General features: G+C 40.3%; 1 protein-coding gene across 1 annotated transcript in view; it reads left to right on the forward strand.

Annotated features, from left to right (window-relative positions):
* The window catches only part of fgf11a (fibroblast growth factor 11a), a 105438-nt gene that overhangs the window by 70924 nt on the left and 15557 nt on the right, over positions 1-18957 (forward strand). The window contains exon 3 of the mRNA XM_005940220.2: positions 2911-3014. Within this exon, the coding sequence (XP_005940282.1) occupies positions 2911-3014 (104 nt within the window). The remainder of the gene's footprint in view (positions 1-2910; positions 3015-18957) is intronic.

Here is an 18957-nt window from a genome sequence, read left to right on the forward strand (position 1 = left end):
TTCCATCCATTATGTTGGCAGAACTTTTGATTTGAAATTGATTTGTCTATTAGTGGCTAATGGCTTCATGAATCTAAAACATGCTCCTTAGACTTCATTTTTCATCCGTGTAAGAAATCTGTCACTTTGACAACTGGGCTCTGACTTTATAATGCACTCTTGCAATTTGCCAAAAGAAGACGAAATCACTCACACATACTGCATCCCAATTATGCTTCAGTTTTTATATTCTCGACCAGAGTTTAAACGAAAAGCTTAGCAGTGTTGTCTGCTTTGGCCTTTAGGACTAATGGCAGTATGGGAATTTGGCCAAAGTCAAAATCAACTTGATTGTAACAGACATTGTGTAAAGAAATGAGTAGTTGCTGGTAACTATGTGATGGTGGAATGCTTCACAAGACAACAGCAAGTAGAAGCTGATACTCTAAAACACAAAATATGAGCACCTCTCCTTAGCGTAAGAACTAGAAAAGTGAGACACAATACGCTGGTAGGTGCATGAGTCCAGTCTCTAAAACCCAGTTATTAAAATGTTCTGTACTATTTCTCCAATCTTTATACAACGTCTGAGGTCGTGTTTTGTTGTGTGCGGCAGGCAGAACTTGACTCGACAGCTTTATTGCTGGACTCCAAAAGAACAAACAAAAACTGGGATACACATGAACTAAGCAGGCAGGCAGAACAACAGCAGGGAATGAGGGAGAAAGCGACACTGGACAGACGGAAACAGGGGCTTAAATACAAGAGGAATGACGAGGGAACAGGAAACACAATGAGACAGCAGAAGCAAAACTAAACACACCGAACATGGAACGCAAGACTGTCAGAATAAAACAGGAAACACTAAGACGTAGACTAACTCACAACATGACATTTTTTGCTGAGAGGAAAGAACAGTCAGGGAAGCTAGATGGATTAAGGAGGCAACGGGAGGACATAACGAAGGGGACGCAGGAACAGTTAACGGAGACAACACATAGAGAGAGAGCGAGAGAGCAATGATTCGAGACAGCACGAGAGAGCGAGAGGAGAGGCATGATATGACGGAAACATGGGATAAACATGACAGGCAGGGGAGGCATGGAATTAAACATAAGGAGGAGAACATGGAAACAGAAAAAGGAAAGAAGACACAAGGACACTCACATAAACAGACACACACAGAGAGTTCACAATTAGCATAATTTCTGACAGATTTCAAAGGGAGCCTTCAGAAGTTGTTGCTTCCAGAATACCAGCCTAAACACTCTTACGGCCAAATGGGCTTTAACTGAGTGAGCAGTAATTGATGCAGACAGGAGATGTTAATATGTATACAACCTGTATCCTTTTGGTAGATTATACCAACAAAACCTTTGGTTTCCTGTCGGTGGGTGATGGTAATATTACTAGCTGTTCTATTAAAATGTCATTTTTACTGTAGCATAATTTCTTTTTCTAGCAAAACTCAGAAATGAAGCAGAGTAGTCGTATCTGACATTGTTGACTAAAAAATATTGTTGAATTTCTCCTAATCCTAGATGGGTCACCACTTATCTGGTAGATTTTATGAGCTTAAGTGTTTTTCATAGTTATATTGTTTTGTTTGATCTTTCAAAACTCGTGTTTTTTTTTGGCTCAATCCATGTGCTTCAGGGGCTTTAATCATCTCAGTAGCATTTGGTCATCATGACACTGTGACCACAGAGCAGCTGGCAGCCACAGGCTGCTTTGTCAGTACCGTTCAGCTTACCATGCCACATCATATAAGAAACTTTTTTAGACACTCAGACACGATCTACATTCATACACAGAAAAGCTTGTGCATCTACAGGAACAAAAATGAGAAGGAAACAGTGACTGTTGTTCTGGTGTCCAGGTTGAAGTTAGCTCATATGCAGAGCTATGCACGTAGGAGATCCAAGGTTTCACAGGAGGACATTCAGCAAACTGCATTACAAAGTGCTGTTTAGTGTGTCGGGATGCAGAAAATGAATTCACTTTCTAATGCACGCTATTCTTAAAACTCTCTGCTGAGCTACCTTCTCTCTCTCCTTCTCGCTGTGTCTCTATCTCTCTGTGGCATGAATCTAGATTTTAGGGAGAATCCAAAGGCCTGCCCGGCGACCACCACCACACTTAACCTCTTCACTAAAAGACTATAAATGTCAAACTATGGAAAATTCTTTATGCCCTTAATGAGTTTTTGGGGGATTGCATTCCTCTCATTTTTAGCCTAAGCTATGACCTGCATTACTTAATAATCCGGTTCACTTTCAAGCTATATACAGCCTTTAAAATGTGTGGCACACCTTGGGATGCAAGATTACAGAGCTTTGATTAAAATGAGCTAATGCTGATTTTTCTAATAAAATGTTCAGGGTTCACGCACACGTTCTCTGTGAAAATATCATTATGACTGTCAGAAATGTCATTGATTAAAAAAAAATTCACAGCTGCATGTTTTCCTTTTCTGAATTTACTTCATTGTAACTGCCACGTTCAATAATAGATTCGTGTATTGCAAATTAAAGTATTCCTATGGCATGTAGGGCAATGTTCTGTTTTTCTGATGTACACCTGGTGTATTCAAGAACAGATAAAAGAAAGCAAAGGAATTTGCCAGGTCTCTGTCCTAAACAAGGCACTCAAATGTATCTCGATATCAAGCATTAAACGTATCGCATTCTTACTCTCACCCCAAGAAAGGTAAACACAAAATTTCTGTCTCCAAATCCTTTCCGCCCTCTCTCTTTGCCTTTTTCACAAACTTGCTTTTCTCACCTTTGACAGATAAACTGTACAACAGGGAGTGTGAAACAGGAGACAGCTGGAAAGCGATTGTCTTTTTATGCCATGAGAAAGCACTGTGAGCGTTTAAGAGACAGAATGATTGCTCTAACATGACTCCTCCCTCTCTGTGTCTTGCAGTGCAGTTCAACTTGATTCCTGTGGGGCTCAGGATAGTGGCCATCCAGAGCACCAAGACAGGGCTCTACGTTGCCATGAACAGCGAGGGCTACCTCTACACTTCGGTATGAATAGCAAACACACTTTACGGTCATTTCATGTTTGTTTGCTCCGATAGAGATAATACAGATATATGCCCAAAGTTTACAGGCTTATCAAGGTCATCTGTAATTGCAATCGCTTTTCTTAAATTACTGAGTGACTTGTGATAGCTTAGGCCTCAGTCACACAGGAGTACAGAGTGGTTGGAGACTGCTTTAGGGAAAAATCTCCATTACAAGTTTGCGAGTGGTTGCTGGCAGTCACCGGGTAAAATTGGTCTTCCAGCAACCACTTCCCCAACTAGTTGGGGAATACATATTTTCTCTAGCGTCTGCAGATTGCCAGATGTGAATGTAGTGACTACTCTTTAAGGCATAATTAACACAGTTCTGCTGATCTATGTGCCAGTTACCATTATAGTGGACTGATAGCAGTGTATTACTTCAGTGAAACATGAATCTCCCTCCATACACACAACTTTTCTAAATAACCAGCTTTGCTCACAGTCAGCGAGGCAGAGGTGGAGACGTCTGAATCTGTGCAGCGCTTGTAAAGATCTGTACATTAAACAGTTTCCTGCTCTCGGTCACAGCAGCACTTGTATGCCACCATTTTTTGAAAAAGCACAAACGACGCTCCCGCTGAGGTTTCGTATTGATGTGAAGACAGAAGCAGCAGAGCCACAGATTTGGAATAACAGGTGATCCGAGTGCACTCTATCAGGATGCAGAGAAAAGCTTTTCTTTTTTTTTCCAGCTGTTTTTTCGTCCTCTTGGCAAAATGGCAAAGTGTGTGAGATCTTGTTTGAAGTGCATCGGTGCGCTCACTTCAAAGTCCATCCAATGCTGCCTGCGCACATACTGCCAGAAATGAGGAGGGGAGGTAAAGGGTTTCTGTCAGGAGCAACAATGCAAAAACAAGCCTGGAAAGAGCGCACATACATAAATCATCCCCCTGTGCTGCCACACATACAGTATGTGAACAGCAGTTTGTCCTTAATTCTAGCAGCTTCTCACTTTGTCAAACACAAGCTGCACTGAGCATAAGACAGTTCTTACTTTACAGTCATCCTGGCCTAGAAATTACATAATATTAAGTAAAGTTAGTTAATAGGTTTGTTACCTCATGTTTGCATGTATAGATAAGTTGAATGTAGCCTCATTGATACTATCTATTGATCGCTGGACTCATTTTGAAGCTTCAACATTAGCATGTTGTCTTTTTGGTGTCAGGATTGACAATATGTGGATGAGAACTTGTCCACAACCACAAGCAAACTTGGTAAGTGAGCCATGTCCACAGACAGTATGGGTGCAATGCACAGATGGATGCCTGCTAATTAGTAACAGACCAATAAATACTAGAAGAAAAAAAAATAGGACCACAAAATTATTGGATGAGCTGTAACATGCAGCAGGCGATATTCATTGCCAGATATCTCTTGTCAAACACCACAAATATGGTGAAGAGGTCCAGTTCACTTACTTTAACTTAGTTTATTTTAGGTTTAGCACTTTAATATAAAAAAAAAACCCAACTACAAACATATTATATCGTTGGCTGAAATTGGACATTTTAATATGGAAATTGAACGCTTTGGAGACTGCCTCAAGTGTCAGAGGAACTGGCACATTAGCATTTACTTAAAGCTAAACCAAGCTAGCTGTTTTGCTAGGTGACTTTGCAAGCTAATGCTACATCAATATCATTATTCATAATAATAGAGACCAGCTGAAAGATGCAATTATAAGTAAGTTACTTATAATTATAAGTAACTGTAATAACTGTAATAACATTTGTTTACAGACTACTTATAATCAGGTGGTTTGATCACTTGTAGTCAGTTGTCAAACAGACTTTGGTTGCTAGCAGTGTGGGGGACACATGAGGGGTTTGTCTAAATGAATCAGTTTATCTGATAATTGACTTCATTATTTCTTTATTAATTTTGTTTTATTATTATTTTTAGAATTTACCTGAATTAACCTGTTTGATAAACAATAACCAGCAAATGGAACAAAAAAAAAAAAATAAAAGACTGGATATCTTCATGCTACACTGGAAGTCCCTGAAGAAATATACCTTCCCCCCTAATGAGACCCAGAAAATGGTCCTTGCATGACTTTTCCAGGGCTTGGAACCATTCTTCGATCATAAAAAACCTTGAATACACACACACACACACGCACACGCACACACACACACACACACACACACACACACACATCACACAACACACACAACACACACAAATGCAGAGGTTATACTTACCCAAGCATTCTCCTGACAAAAAGAAAGGTGACCCATTTTCACTAAGGGAAATAACCACAGGGAAAGAGAGTGTTGAAAAAAAAAACATGTTTAAGAAAATCCCTCTGAGATGGGAACAGACGGAGGACAAAGGAGTGGTGTTGGATTTTTTTTAAATTTTTTTAATTTTTTTGCTCTCCCTCACCTTAACTAGCTGCTCTGCTATTGTTCTGCACAAGTGAGCCCCAAAGACAGAGATGGGGAAGAAGACCCAAGGCAGGTTTTGTGCTCACCGGCCTCGGGGTCTGGAGAGAGGGAGAGTGGAGTCTTGACATCCTGTTATGCAACCATTAGTGTTTTAGGAGCCTGCATAATTTCTTGAAAGATAGGGGAATTTTAGAAAGTGGTCTCAGAGAGAGAGTTTAATATGAACATCTAGTGGAAACTGCTGTGCGACGTGGGAGAAGGAGAAATACTCAGTTGTTGTTTAATTTATCTGCATCCTTTAAAGTTTCATTGTTTTTGGAGGTAATGCCTGTTGGTGGTTGGTTTGTTTTACATTTGCCTTGGAGCTGAAGTTGGAGTTATCTGATAACTGGGTATGAAGCATTGGTGTCTCAGTTAAAAGACAATAAGTTCAATGAAAAATGAGCCAATGTTATTTTAACTGGCTGTGTCTAATAGTTAATGAATAGTGAAGAAAAGGCAATATAGAAAACATAATGTAGTAAGTTGATAGTAAGTAGTATAGAAGCTCTGCTTAACATAAGGCAACTGACAGCCATACAGCAATTAGACAGTAACTCTGCTATCAGTGTGCAATTCAATGAGGTCAAAATTGCAATCACATGCTATCAGTCAGTGATAAATGTGGGATCTGTTGCTATCAGCTGCAAGCGTTGACATCTACATACACAGAAATTCACGATAACTACTTACATTTGGAGTCCAACCAGAACAGATCCATACCATGTTTCTAGTGCATTTAACCCCAAACCACAATATGCACATGCGAACCTCAACAAAGCAGTTTCTGAGCCTAAACCCACTTGCTTTGGTTCCTGTATCTTATCAAACACAGAGACACGGATTAAAAATGAATATAAACTGTGTCTGAAAGGAAAACCTACAAACTGAAAACTGTAGCTAAAACACATTAACTGAATATAAAAACAAAAAACTAGAGTTCAGAAACGACTGAGTGAGAGCACGGTTGCTACGTCCATCTTTTATGTACAGTTTGTGGTTACAACAACATCTGCTGTGAGTTCTGCTTACACCAATTTGTATCGTCCAGAATGAGTTTCTGGCTAAAAGCAAAAAGGATCAGTTGATGGAAGCACTACATTAATGTGAAGAATCAGTTGAAAAATAGCAACTGCACAACTAGGCAACCAAGATGCTTTACAGAAGTGTATACAATATATTTATACTTTGGTTATATTAGTGTTGACTGAAGTATTCTCCAGCGGGATTGTAACCAAGGGGTGTAAAGTTGTTCCCGTCCTTCTCCCTTTTGTAAAATAAGAAAAGCTCACATACACGACATCACTGCAGTGGCTACTCAGCATTAATCTTTCATTGGCCTCTGTGGTAGATGTCATGTGCTCTGCAACATGCACGGTAAATAATTCCAACAGTTGTTTGAAAGACATGAAAATGAAGCACGTTCTGGGTATTTTAGGCAACGGCTCAGAGAAATGAGAAAAGTAGTTTTCTGTTTTCTGCCTTGGTCTTCCCCCAGAACTGTAATTTATCTTTATTCATCAGTTGCATCCTTCCCATTTGTTGCTCCTTTGTTGTAATTTTCCTCAGTATTCTCCATCTGATCTGTTCTCATTTTTTAACTCAGCGCTCCTCTGCTGCCACAGCTCATTTTCCCCACGAGGATCACTGGGATTTAATATAATCACCTAATCTAATTTAATGATGACACCATTTAAATACTTCAAATATTTGTGATGACCTCAGTTTATCTTGCAAGCTGTTTAAACAGCCTCAAACAAAGATTTTGTTTAAGTCAGTGTACTTAATCATATATTTTGCATTTAATTTGTTGTTTTATCTTGCACGCCAAAAGAGAAAGGAGCCAGTGACAGAAAGGAAGCAAGGAAATAAGTAGATACAAAACGACTGAGTCTCTTAAGCAAATTTTTCTCCTTTCCACAAACAGAAAGGTCAAAGCTTCAGAGCTATCCTTCTCTGCTCTGAAACGCAACATGGCTTGGAACCAGGATCCAGTATTAGAACCACACTTTTTTTGAAGTAGAACAAATGCAGCAGTCGACCAAGTTTGTTGATTTCTGCGAATAACTCGTTAAGGAGCAGCATCATAGATGAACTAACCAATCAAGGGGACAGTAAATGAAAAGCTTGAAGTGGAGCTAGTGGAGCGCATGGCTTTGCCTTCTTCCTGTCTGATGGCAAAGTGTTGAAAATGCTCTGACTCTAGCAGGCACTTAAACCAGTATTTCTCAGGTGGCTAAAATCTGTTTTGCTGCTGTTCATAGCAGCACATGGCTTCACTTTCTAAATCGCTCAATTTTCTGTCTGCTTGGGGGGGAAGTTGCCTACAGACATTTATTACTGCTAACGCACTCACTGTGGAACAGACAGCACTTCAAAGAAAGTGAACTGAGTGAAGTATCCCAGCTGAGTGGACAGTTTATCCTGTGAAACGGGTATTATTTTAAAAATCAAAAAGAAATATGACTCATTTCATGGAAATCAGTCAGGGCCTCCCACCTGAGCCCCTCCAAATCTGCTTTGTTTTGTACAATAGCTGTAGAACATCTAATGAAGCCATGCAGAGTTTTGCTTTCATATTATGAAAATATCCCAGTTACAGGCCCTGAAAGTGCATAGGGGTGCACTGAAATGTGGCGCTTTTAAGTTACTTTCAGCCCTCATCACTTCCTAAGCACAGGAGCTAGCCAGCAATGACTCAAATACCAATATTTGCCATTAGAAAACAGGAAACGTCTATATACAGTACATGAGGTTGATTGCTTTAGATGGCACTGTGCTGTGACACACACACACATACACACACACATGCACACACACACACACACACACACACACACGCATCATGAATAATACATATTTTTCATTATACAATGAACACCCAATTCCACAGCTTGTTTTGTTTAAACAGTATAGACATTCTCTGACAACCACACACAGCATTAATGAAAGAACCTTCAAAGGAAAAATAAATAGAAATGATTGAAGAAGTATTTTTCTCTCTCGAGTGTTGACTTACCTGCCTCAGCAAGAATAGGCGGCCTTGAGAGATATTTAAAGATCGCCAAACAACTTTGCCTTGCTTCTTATAGCAGTTAGCGAGGCAGAAAAGGCTGGGACGTGTGCACGTTGCTGCAAAGTAATCTGTTGTAAAAAAAAAAAAATAACACGCTTGTAATACCTTAAAGCATAGGTCAGGAAGTTGTTGTGCACGAGATAAACAAGGCAGTGTGGGAGCGACAGGCTAAATGATGGAGCGAATGTCCTTTTGTCCCTACATGAGCCTCTTGTTTCGGGAGGATAAAGTGAGATGATAATAGAGGTGAGAAGGAGAGAAGGGGAGTGAGTCACTACAAAGTATTGGATTTTTTTTTTTTTTTTTGCATTTACATAAAAATATGCAGAAAGGAAATGGGCTTTGTTTAAAAATGAGATCCTGACTTAGAAATAAGCTTAGAGATTGAATTGAAAGATGAATTAAAAGCTGATACAGATGTAACATTTTCAGGATTTTCTTCCGTGCTAGGTGGTTTTCATGAAAATCAGTATTCAAGGCGAGGGCCCCTTAAACTCCTTGAGAATAGAGTGGCCGGTGGGGCAGTTTGATTGACTGGAATGGCTGAATCTTAGCACCAGTAATAACAAACTGGGCTGACTGTTGAAAGGAAGGAAGACGAAAAGATCGGAAGATGCTGGGGAGAGAGAAAGGGAGAAGGATGGCCTGACAGCCCCAGACTTGGACCGAACATAACGTCCCCTGTGGGAGCAACAACCACGGCCATGCTCATCTTTCTTCCCCCACCCTCCTCCTTCCTTAACCCCACCCCCCCATCTCACTTGTATAGCTTTTACTTGCCTGTCAGTCTGTCTTACTCTCCGTCTGAACATTTGTGTCTTTTGGCGTCTCTTGTGGTTTGTCCTTTTCCTGTTCCCTCCTTGCTTTTTGTCACTAGCATATCACTGTCTTGATGTGTCCCTTATCTGCAGTCCTCGTCCTTGCTGTGTCCTCTTTGTCCTCGTCTCTCCCTTTGTCCCATTCCACCTCATCCTGAAACCTTTCCTTTCTGCTGTCAACCCTCCCTTCTTATACTTTTATCCCCTCCAAAAAATGCTTTTTATGCTTTGCTGCAGACAAATGAGATTTATTTGTATTTATTCTAGCATACAAATGTTGATGTTGAAAATCACGCAAACATTAGATACCATCTACACACAAATGCAGCATCTTCACTCTTACAGTCACTAGACTGATACTACTGTGTAGGTTTAATTGTTGATTAATTGAATGTGCCAGAATACTGTTCCTGATAGTCCCTGCCCACTTTAACCCACGGCCCTATGAAACCTACGTTGATGCTTTATCTCAGTGATAGCTAAAGCTTGACTCCGTGATCATAACATGCACAAACAGAAACTTCGTTCCTTCAAGAGACAGATAGTCCAGCTGTATGAGGAAAGAGGCCAGATGGTCTGTGTGTATCCATCTGTCTTTACACATCCCCAGCAATACACAATTCCTCTTTATCATCCTCCTGTCGCCTTCACCTCTGCAGTACCTTTATTCATCTGGCCACCATACATCTCTCTTTATTTCCCCATCTAGCACTTCTCTTTCAGTCTCGTCTGACTGCCTACAAATTTTAAATCATGCATACTGAGAAAGCACTTAAGAGCAAATGAGCATGTTGCAGTTATCTGCCCTTCATCCATTCTGATACCAAGTAGTTAGCAAAGAAATGTTTGTTTTAAGTTATTAATATTAATTCTGGGACAGAGAGCAGGCTTGTGCAGGTTTGTGGAGTTCTGTGCAGTGGCTGGGCACTGCTCTTGGAGAACTGGGGCATGTGGTTCAGCTCAGCAGAGGTTAATGGCGAGGGGAAACTCCTTGTCATGGTTCTATTGTCTGAGGCGGCTGGGACCCGCTTACCTGTGGGCACCTCCTGAAAATTGCTTTCTGATAAAAATAGTGCTCAGCCGTGGACCTGGCCCACTTTATTAGTCGTATGCTCTGGAAAAGCCTCCGGGGTAGAGAGATGGCAGCGGAGAGGGATGGAGGAGTGATGTGTGAAAGGGGTGCGGGTGGTGTTTTGAGATGCAGTCACACACAAAGCAACAAAATGAACCTGTACACCACACACCCACACTCACATTCCCTTGTGCAATTTAGCCACCCTCCACATCCCCACAAACACACATGTGCAACCAGGTATAAACAATCTGACAGAGGCAGGCAGACATAATTGGGCCGAACTCCGATACCCGGGACCGGCTCTGGCCAAGCTTTCCGCAGTTAACAGGGGAAAGTTGGACAAAGTAAAACTTTGCTCGAATGACATTGCGAATATACACCCTGAGGATAAACGAGCAGAGCCCCACTTCTGTCTTCTTTCACATGCGAAACATATTGTACTATCTGAATAAGCTGTTATGGCAGGATCACGATTACACATAAGTAAGTTAAAGACATTTTCCAACACAGAGGTTTTGAATTTCACATTTCACATTTCACAGCTTAAATTTAAGCTTTAATTACTGTAGAAGAACTATATGAAAAACACTTGTAGTTATGGTTTGGGCTAATATGACCTTCTAAAGTAAAAAGACTATATTGAGAACCTCTGCTAGCATAGTCTAGTTGATAAAGGATAATGGATGGAAGCAGCTGCATAGACCATAAAACAGTAGGTGTTTAGCTAAGCTGTGGATCCACACTGACCTTCTTCTTGCTCAGATCTTGTAAAAGCAACATCTCGGGATTTCCTTCTTTCCTCCCGCTAATTGTTACAAATGCTAAAGGACTTAATCACATGGTATTAGTCTGAGGTTATTCTTGGTACCTTTAAAATAATACAAATACAGAAAACAAAGAATGCAGCATACAAACTGTTTGTATGTTGTAAATTGTGTTTGTATGTAAAAGTTTGTGGATTGCTGTGAGAAAGGAGTCATAGCAGTGAAAATGTTTGTCCTCTTAGCAGTCAAGCTAAGCTAAGCTAAGCTAACTGCCCAACATGTTGAAGATTTGCATTAGTTAGACTAGTTTACCAGCTAGCCTGCTAACTAGCCACTTCTACATATGTTTTTTACACTATGAGTTGACTGTCCCTAGCTTTTTAGTTGGCTGCACTGTTATTATCACCAATTATTTTTGAGAGTAGTTACAGAAATGCAGTTTATTTCTCTCATGTTCTTGTTCCTTTGTTCCTTCGTTTGTGTTCTCTGCACTGTTTGTGACCTCCTCTAAGCTCTCCACTGGGAACTTCTTTTGAAATGCATTGAGGTACAGGTCACTAAATTGCCTTTGGTCACAAGACCAACCCGGGAGAGGAGGTAACGAGACGTGAATTAGAAAAAGGAGAGAGGGGTGGTGACGAGTGCCTGCAGGTAGGCATGTGGAAGAAATGAGAAAGGGATGGCACAGGAAAACAGTAAAGGAAGATTTCATATCCGCTTTATAATGCTGCAGCTACAGCCAGAGCAGGCACAATGGCCTTGCTATGATTTGACAAGCGTTACGGCCGTCCCAGTGAGCTGAGAGGGTAAATCCAAGTTCTGCATTCTGATCAGTACCAGCAACTAGTAAACACGCGCACACACAAAGGGGGTAACATGCACACAAGCAGACAGCTATATTTGTAGACACATTTTATACAGTAATTTATAGGATACAAAACATAATTTAGAAAATTATTATTTCTTATTTATTATTTTCAAGCAACTTAAAGAAGTCCAGACGCTTTTCTTTGCAAGCTCCTTTGACTACGATGACCTGGATGACTGAGAACCTTCACAGACATAATTTAGAAAAGGTTCAAGTAGCAAAGCCTTTTACTGTAAATTAATTCCTGTAAGAGGGCTTTCCTTTATAAATCTCATGCTGTGGCATTTTGCTGTCATGTCTCACAAAACCAGTTAATTGGGATGGATGGTCTTTGGTGATATAGAAAGTTACCACATCCATCATTGCATTGTGTTCTATAAGAGCAAGCAGCTCCTTTCTCTGTAGAGACTGGCTACGAGGCAGCGTGTGTGTGTGTGTGTGTGTGTGTGTGTGTGTGTGTGTGTGTGTGTGTGTGTGTGTGTGTGTGTGTGTGTGTGTTTTTCCCCCAAGATATTTAGTTCACTTTGTTTTCCTGCAGAGATGTTGTGAAGACTTCTGTGCGGGGATAACAACACCAATAACTTCTGTGTAGCTCATGAATGGAAAGATTAGGTTTAATTCATATTATCAATTTAGCAGTTAAATATTGTAGTTTCTATTTGTGACCCACATCCAGGAAACATCAATAAAATATTTTGTTATTTTGTTTGTTTGTATCACCACCTTTATATTTATATTTATATATAAGTTACATTTGTATTCGTGTGAGTGTGAAATTCATTGTCTTTTACCTCTGCTTTGCTCCTACCAATAGCTGTGGGAAATGTTTGGTTAACCAGCTGCTCTATACTCTGTTTATGAGCTCTGATACATTCGTCTGTATTGTATGAAATTAAAACAGTGAGCAGAAAGAGACTACAACATACTCATTCTGAACAGCATTTAGTGTATACAAGTCAGACATCAGGTTGAAGTTATGCAGCAAAAAACACCCAGGATCAGGCTAAGATACCTCCCGCTTATTTCTGGCAACAGATTCGGCATCTTCTTGCTCTTGGCACTGTGTCCTGACAATTATAACTAAACATCTTCAATTTTTTTTGTCAAAAGAAAGATTATTTTGTCATAGCAAAACTTCCATGTTATCATATGTTTATTTGACCTCTAACAAATACGCTGGCTTTTGTTCAGCTATTTTTCTTTATTTCCCTGCCCGTGTTGCACATTCACATTACTTACAGAGCGTTATTGCCATTTTCATGAGTGTTGCAGGGCTTGAATGCATTAAAGACTTTCATTTCTAAACAGGACTTTCTATTGTATTAGTCATGCACTGTTACATCAAAATATCATCAAGCCAGGAATGTTTGACTTGAATAAAGTAGCTACAGTCTTTTATCCATCCATCCATCCATCCATCCATCCATCCTCTAGACACGGGGAGACTCCACATAAAAAGGACCCCATCAGGTGGAGTCAAACTCAGGATTTACCTTCAAACTGTAACGTAAAATTAGTGCGCAATGTTAAAGGTCTATTGCACTTGTTGTGAGAATTACCTATTAAAGATTGAAAGCAAGTTACATCTCATTGTTTTTGAGATGTAACTTAAACCTACACAGTAGTAAAAACTGAAAAAATATAACAACCCACCACACACACACACACACACACACACACACACACACACACACACACACACACACACACACACACACACACACACACACACAAAAACCCACTACAGGCTGAGAGGACAGACAGTTAGCAATAACCTGTTAAATACCTTTGTATTTCTCCCAGGTTGCAGCAAAGAAACCCTACATATCTCCAACAGCTGTTTAGCAATATACACCTGTCTCCAAGAAAAGACCAAATGTCTGTGAAGGGAGGCTGGAGCTGATTAATGAATGAACACAGGGCTTTCATATGAGTAATTTATGCCACAAAACTGCATAGTTAGACTTAGGAAGTATGACACTTAAGGATATTTCACAGAATTAGCCATGTTGTAGAAAATCATCTCAGAAAATCTTTCTGTCGATCTGTGCATCAGTGGAAACAGTATCTCATATACCATGCTGTATACACCTGGTTCTAAATAGCTTCAAAGCTGCAGCTTGGGGACAAATGTAAGCTTGCTTGTTGGTAAAGTACTGCTAAACCTCATTAGGATGCCCAATATGTATGTAGCATGTAAAATCATCCGCCAGCTTCTCCTCAGCCCATACTAATACATGTCTATGTGCCCTGTCACGCACAAACTGATGCTCCTGACAGGTGGCAAACTGGCAATTAGTCAGTTCTCTCAACAAAGTCTACTTAGAGTATGACCTGAAAGCTGCCTGCCGACACACACAAACACACACAAACTCACATACACACACTCCCAGCTCCTGTCCTCTGACCTTCCTCACCCACCCATCGAATCAGAAAATGCTTATGTCTTTTTCTTTGAGTCAGCACTCTTTTTTTTCCTTTCCACCTTTCTCTCTTTCTTTCTCTCTTTCCCCTGGTCTTTTGCATTTTGACCCCCACCCCACAGCCCAAACTAAGTCACAGCTAAGATGTGCAGACACGTGACAAAGAAGGAATGGGGTGAAATGTGAAGCAAGGCAGGAATGATACTAAGATAAGGAGAGGATAACAGGGTGGTCGGGGGGTAGAAGCCTAATATAAAAGGAGAGATGAAAAATATCTAAAAGGCAGTGTACAGGTAAAGACAGGTTATCTTTGGTTGCCTTTGGAAAATCCCCAAATGCACAGCGAGGGTCTGGCACTCAAGGTGAGAAGCAGAGGACATCCCTCCCTCCGTATCCCTCTGCTTCTTCCCCCTCCTACACCCGCCTGCACCCTTTCCAGCTGTTCTCATCACATTCGGCTTTTTTGTGTGTGCAGGGTTTTTTTCTGCTTATTACAAGTCTGCTTTCTGCTTCATGTGCACTTGTTTATTCATCTTTTTGTGCAGACAAATATCATGAACATGTGTTTACAGACATTCATGCTGAATATATTTTGTTCCGGTATCTATGTGTGATGCCACAAATGTCTGTCTGGATATCATGACTGTTCATGCCTGATTGAGCTCCTTATGCCGTCCCCTGTAAAAGCCCAAATATTATCAACAAAAAGACGTTGCCAAAAAAATGTTTCTACTCTCCATAGGATGGCAACCCAGATGCACGAGAGGGTTCAGCGAGAGGCCAAAAGGTGGAAAACAGAGAAAAGACAGAGGACAGACTTTTAGAAAAAGCAGCTGGGTTGTTATTATCCCGTCAGATAACAAAAAATTCACTGTTCCTTAAAGAGAAATAAGCTCGTTGTATCTGAGAGCAATCTGGATCATGACTTGGATATCCAAATCTGTGGCAGCTGGTGTTCCCCGGTGTCATGTTATTTTATTTATGTTGTCAGATCTCAGTACTTTCCCATGGTTGAGAAAAGTTAACTTTAAACTCAGTGAAGCAATAGACAAGTTTTCTTAAAAATAATCACTGTGGGCTGTAGAGGGAAATGATCCTTAGTTTACTGTGTGGTCAGAAGCCTGTCAGCATCCAGTTGCTGTATTAATGGCTTGGATGAACTTGTGGCTCAGGAGGAACAGCAGGGCATCTACTAACTGGAAGGTTCGTGGTTTGATTCTCCAGTCTGCATGACAATGTATTCTGATTCCCAATATTTTTGTGTGAGTATGTAAATGTTAGGTAGGAAGAAGTGCTTGTGTGAATAATGTTGTATAAAGTCCTTTGAGTGTTCAAGTAGGGCAGAAAAGCGCTATATAAGAATCAGTCTATTTACAAGAACTACAGTTATTAATTTAGGCAATGTCTCAATGCCAATTGATAATTATGAATATTTCTTTAAGTTGCTGCTTTTGTGCTGTTCAATTCAATTTAATTTATACAGCGCCAACTGACAACAACAGTCGCCTCAAGGTGCTTTATATTGTAAGGTAGACGCTATAATAATACATAGGGTCAGAAGAACCCAACATACAGAGAAAAACAACAATCTTATGACCCCCTATGAGCAATCAGTTTGGCGACAGTGGGAAGGAAATACTCCCTTTTAACAGGGAGAAACCTCCGGCAGAACCAGGCTCAGGGAGGGCTGGCTATCTGCCGTGACCATAACATACAACCATCTACAAAAGCATTGGACCACACTTCTTAATGTTTGCATTCACATGTCTTCAGTCTCATTGCAACAAATCTATATAGTCAAGTATGCAAACTGCCTTTAAAAACATCTGTGAAAGAATAGCTCATTCCAGGACCACGATACTGTAATGGGACGCCACTGTTACAACAGGTTAGATCAGGAAACGTCTTCCCTCCTACATGAACTGTAAGTGGTTTTACTGCAGAGTGGAAGTGTTCAGGAGCCACGGCAACTCAGCCACTTTAGGAGTTGTAAGTGAAAAGACAGCTTGGATGGACAGTTATTGACCTAAAAATGCATAAATAAAATTAAAAACTGTCACTCTTTATTAATACTTTGAGTTCCCTCTGTCTGTCTTAATAATTACAATAGATGCAGCCTCCTCAGCATCAGCCTCCTCTGATCCAAATGCACCTGTAATAGATATTCAGAATGTTACTGAGAGGCCGTTCAGAAGCAGCTTACACAGTCTTTTGTGAATCCTGTTATTTTTTTGTAGCATACTGTCCTACAGCAATAGAGCATACTTACACAGCTACAGTGAGGATGACACATCCTTTTTTTCAGAGTGAAGCATCTTTTCGCCTCTGAAAAAAAGGTCCTAACAGCCCCGCGTACGGTGGCAGTCCAAGTCAAGCAGAAAAATGCTGCTTTTAAAACTCAAGCAAACAGGCTCTTTTCTGGTACTACAGCCAGGTTTGACAAAATTGCTTTGAATGTCAGAGCTTGTTTTTCATTTAATAGCTGTGGATGTTGATGCTTTTTAGCACTCGAGCTGACTAGTTTATCCGCTAGAGAGTACAGCGCTCACTTGGAGATGGAACTTTCCTTACCTAAAAGCTGAGCAGCTGCTTAAATGCACAGTTTGAAAGAATGGCGCTGATGATAGTGCGAAAGAGCAAAGCAGCAGGGCTGTATGTTGTCCATGCACGAAATAATAAATGATAATTATGCCTATCTTTAGAGAATTGTTTTGCGAGCTCCTGTGATGCTTCCTCAGCTGTTTGTCCTCAATTAAAGTTGTTTTTCTACTCATTTGCTCAGATAATAATCAGCTTTTCTCTAAACAAGCATTTGTGAGGCTAACCTTGCTCTGTGTGCAGATTGTTATCCTCCTGACAAGAGTTGCATCTGTAGGTAAATATTCAACATGCACTTTACAGAGACACAGTCATTGTTGTTTTATTCCTCTGTCACGTATGTCCTCTGCCAAAATGCTGCACTTCCATGGCTTTATTTTGTTAATAAATATTTGAGATTTGAGGTTTTATTAATCAGTCATTTTCATTCATCTTCAGAATAACAACTAAAGTAGAAATATGCACAGAACCAAGAGCCTTTCAGGTGAAAGAAAACAATTCCTGTTCAATTCAGAATATTTTACAACCCAGCTATCTTTTTAAACTTTTGTGCCCTGCAGGATATTTTTATGACACTTCTTTTTTTTTTTTATTCGATTGTGAAGTGAAAAGACAAGATAGATGTGACAGAGAAACGAGGGCTGATAATTTCAGCTGACAGTCGTCTGATGGACTTAAAGTTGTGAAGCCAAATTTGGCCTGTAGACCTTTGTGATGACACGATGCACTCGTCTATATGAAACACAAAGGAGATTAAAATAACTCTGTGTCACTTTGACGCTGATGAAAATGTGCACAGTACAAAAGTTTTGACCAAATACGTTAATGTGCACTCATCTTATAGTAGTCACATCTACTAAATGTAATGTGAATGGAGACGAACCCACAAAGAATTATCAGCAGATTTCTGTAGAGTAGCATCTGTTTACCAAACGCTTGCATGACTGTCCCGCCCTTTTAATGAAATGATTGTGTGAATGTTGTGTTTACAGTTTTTTTCTGCTTGCCCCAAGTGGCTACAGACATTGGTAATCCGATTTTTTTAAATTAAGTTTTCTCTTGTGTGTGTTACGAATACTTGAATGTGATCAACTTAGCAACTGTGACTTCACACTTTAGTTTCTGGACTCTGGATTTTGAAACCTCATGATTACCATTTTGGTCACCACCATGTTAGCTGCATAATTCCAGTCAATGCAATTCCGTTTATTTATGTTTTACATTGTAAAGTAAAGATTCTACAATGATATAGTGAAAACTCCAATAACCAAACGACCCCCTATGGGCAAGCACTTGGAGACACTGGGAAGGAAAAACTCCCTTTTAACAGGAAGAAACTTCCAGAACCTCATGGTGGGGCAGCCATCTGCTGCAACTGGTTGGATGTGAGGGGAGGGACACAGGACAAACGACACTGTGGAATAGAACCAGCGTGTAACTAAGGGTCACCTAATCCAGCCCCAACTATAAGATTGATGCTAGAAGTTATGCTAATGCTAATAAGCTTGGTTAGCAAGCTGCACTGTTAAGCTGTATAGCCTAAAATGTACATGCTAATTAGTGTAAAACCGAAGCACAAACTCCCCAGAAGACTGTAATACACATCACACCATATTATTTATCAGATAATTCAATTCAAATGCTCCCAAAGGTGCCAACACCACAACCAAAGTTCAGTTCAGTGATTTGAATAATAATAATAATAATAATGGATTGGATTTATATAGCGCTTTTCAAGGCACCCAAAGCGCTGATGACCAGAGATAAGGCATAGAGCAGGGGTCCACGAGGGCCGGTGTCCCTGCAGGTTTTAGGTTTAGTGTCCTTGATCCATCACAGCTGATTTAA

Source organism: Haplochromis burtoni, unplaced genomic scaffold (genome assembly GCF_018398535.1).
Source record: "Haplochromis burtoni strain Fernald_Lab_line unplaced genomic scaffold, NCSU_Asbu1 Contig_279, whole genome shotgun sequence".
In the NCBI taxonomy this organism is placed as follows: Eukaryota; Metazoa; Chordata; class Actinopteri; order Cichliformes; family Cichlidae; genus Haplochromis; species Haplochromis burtoni.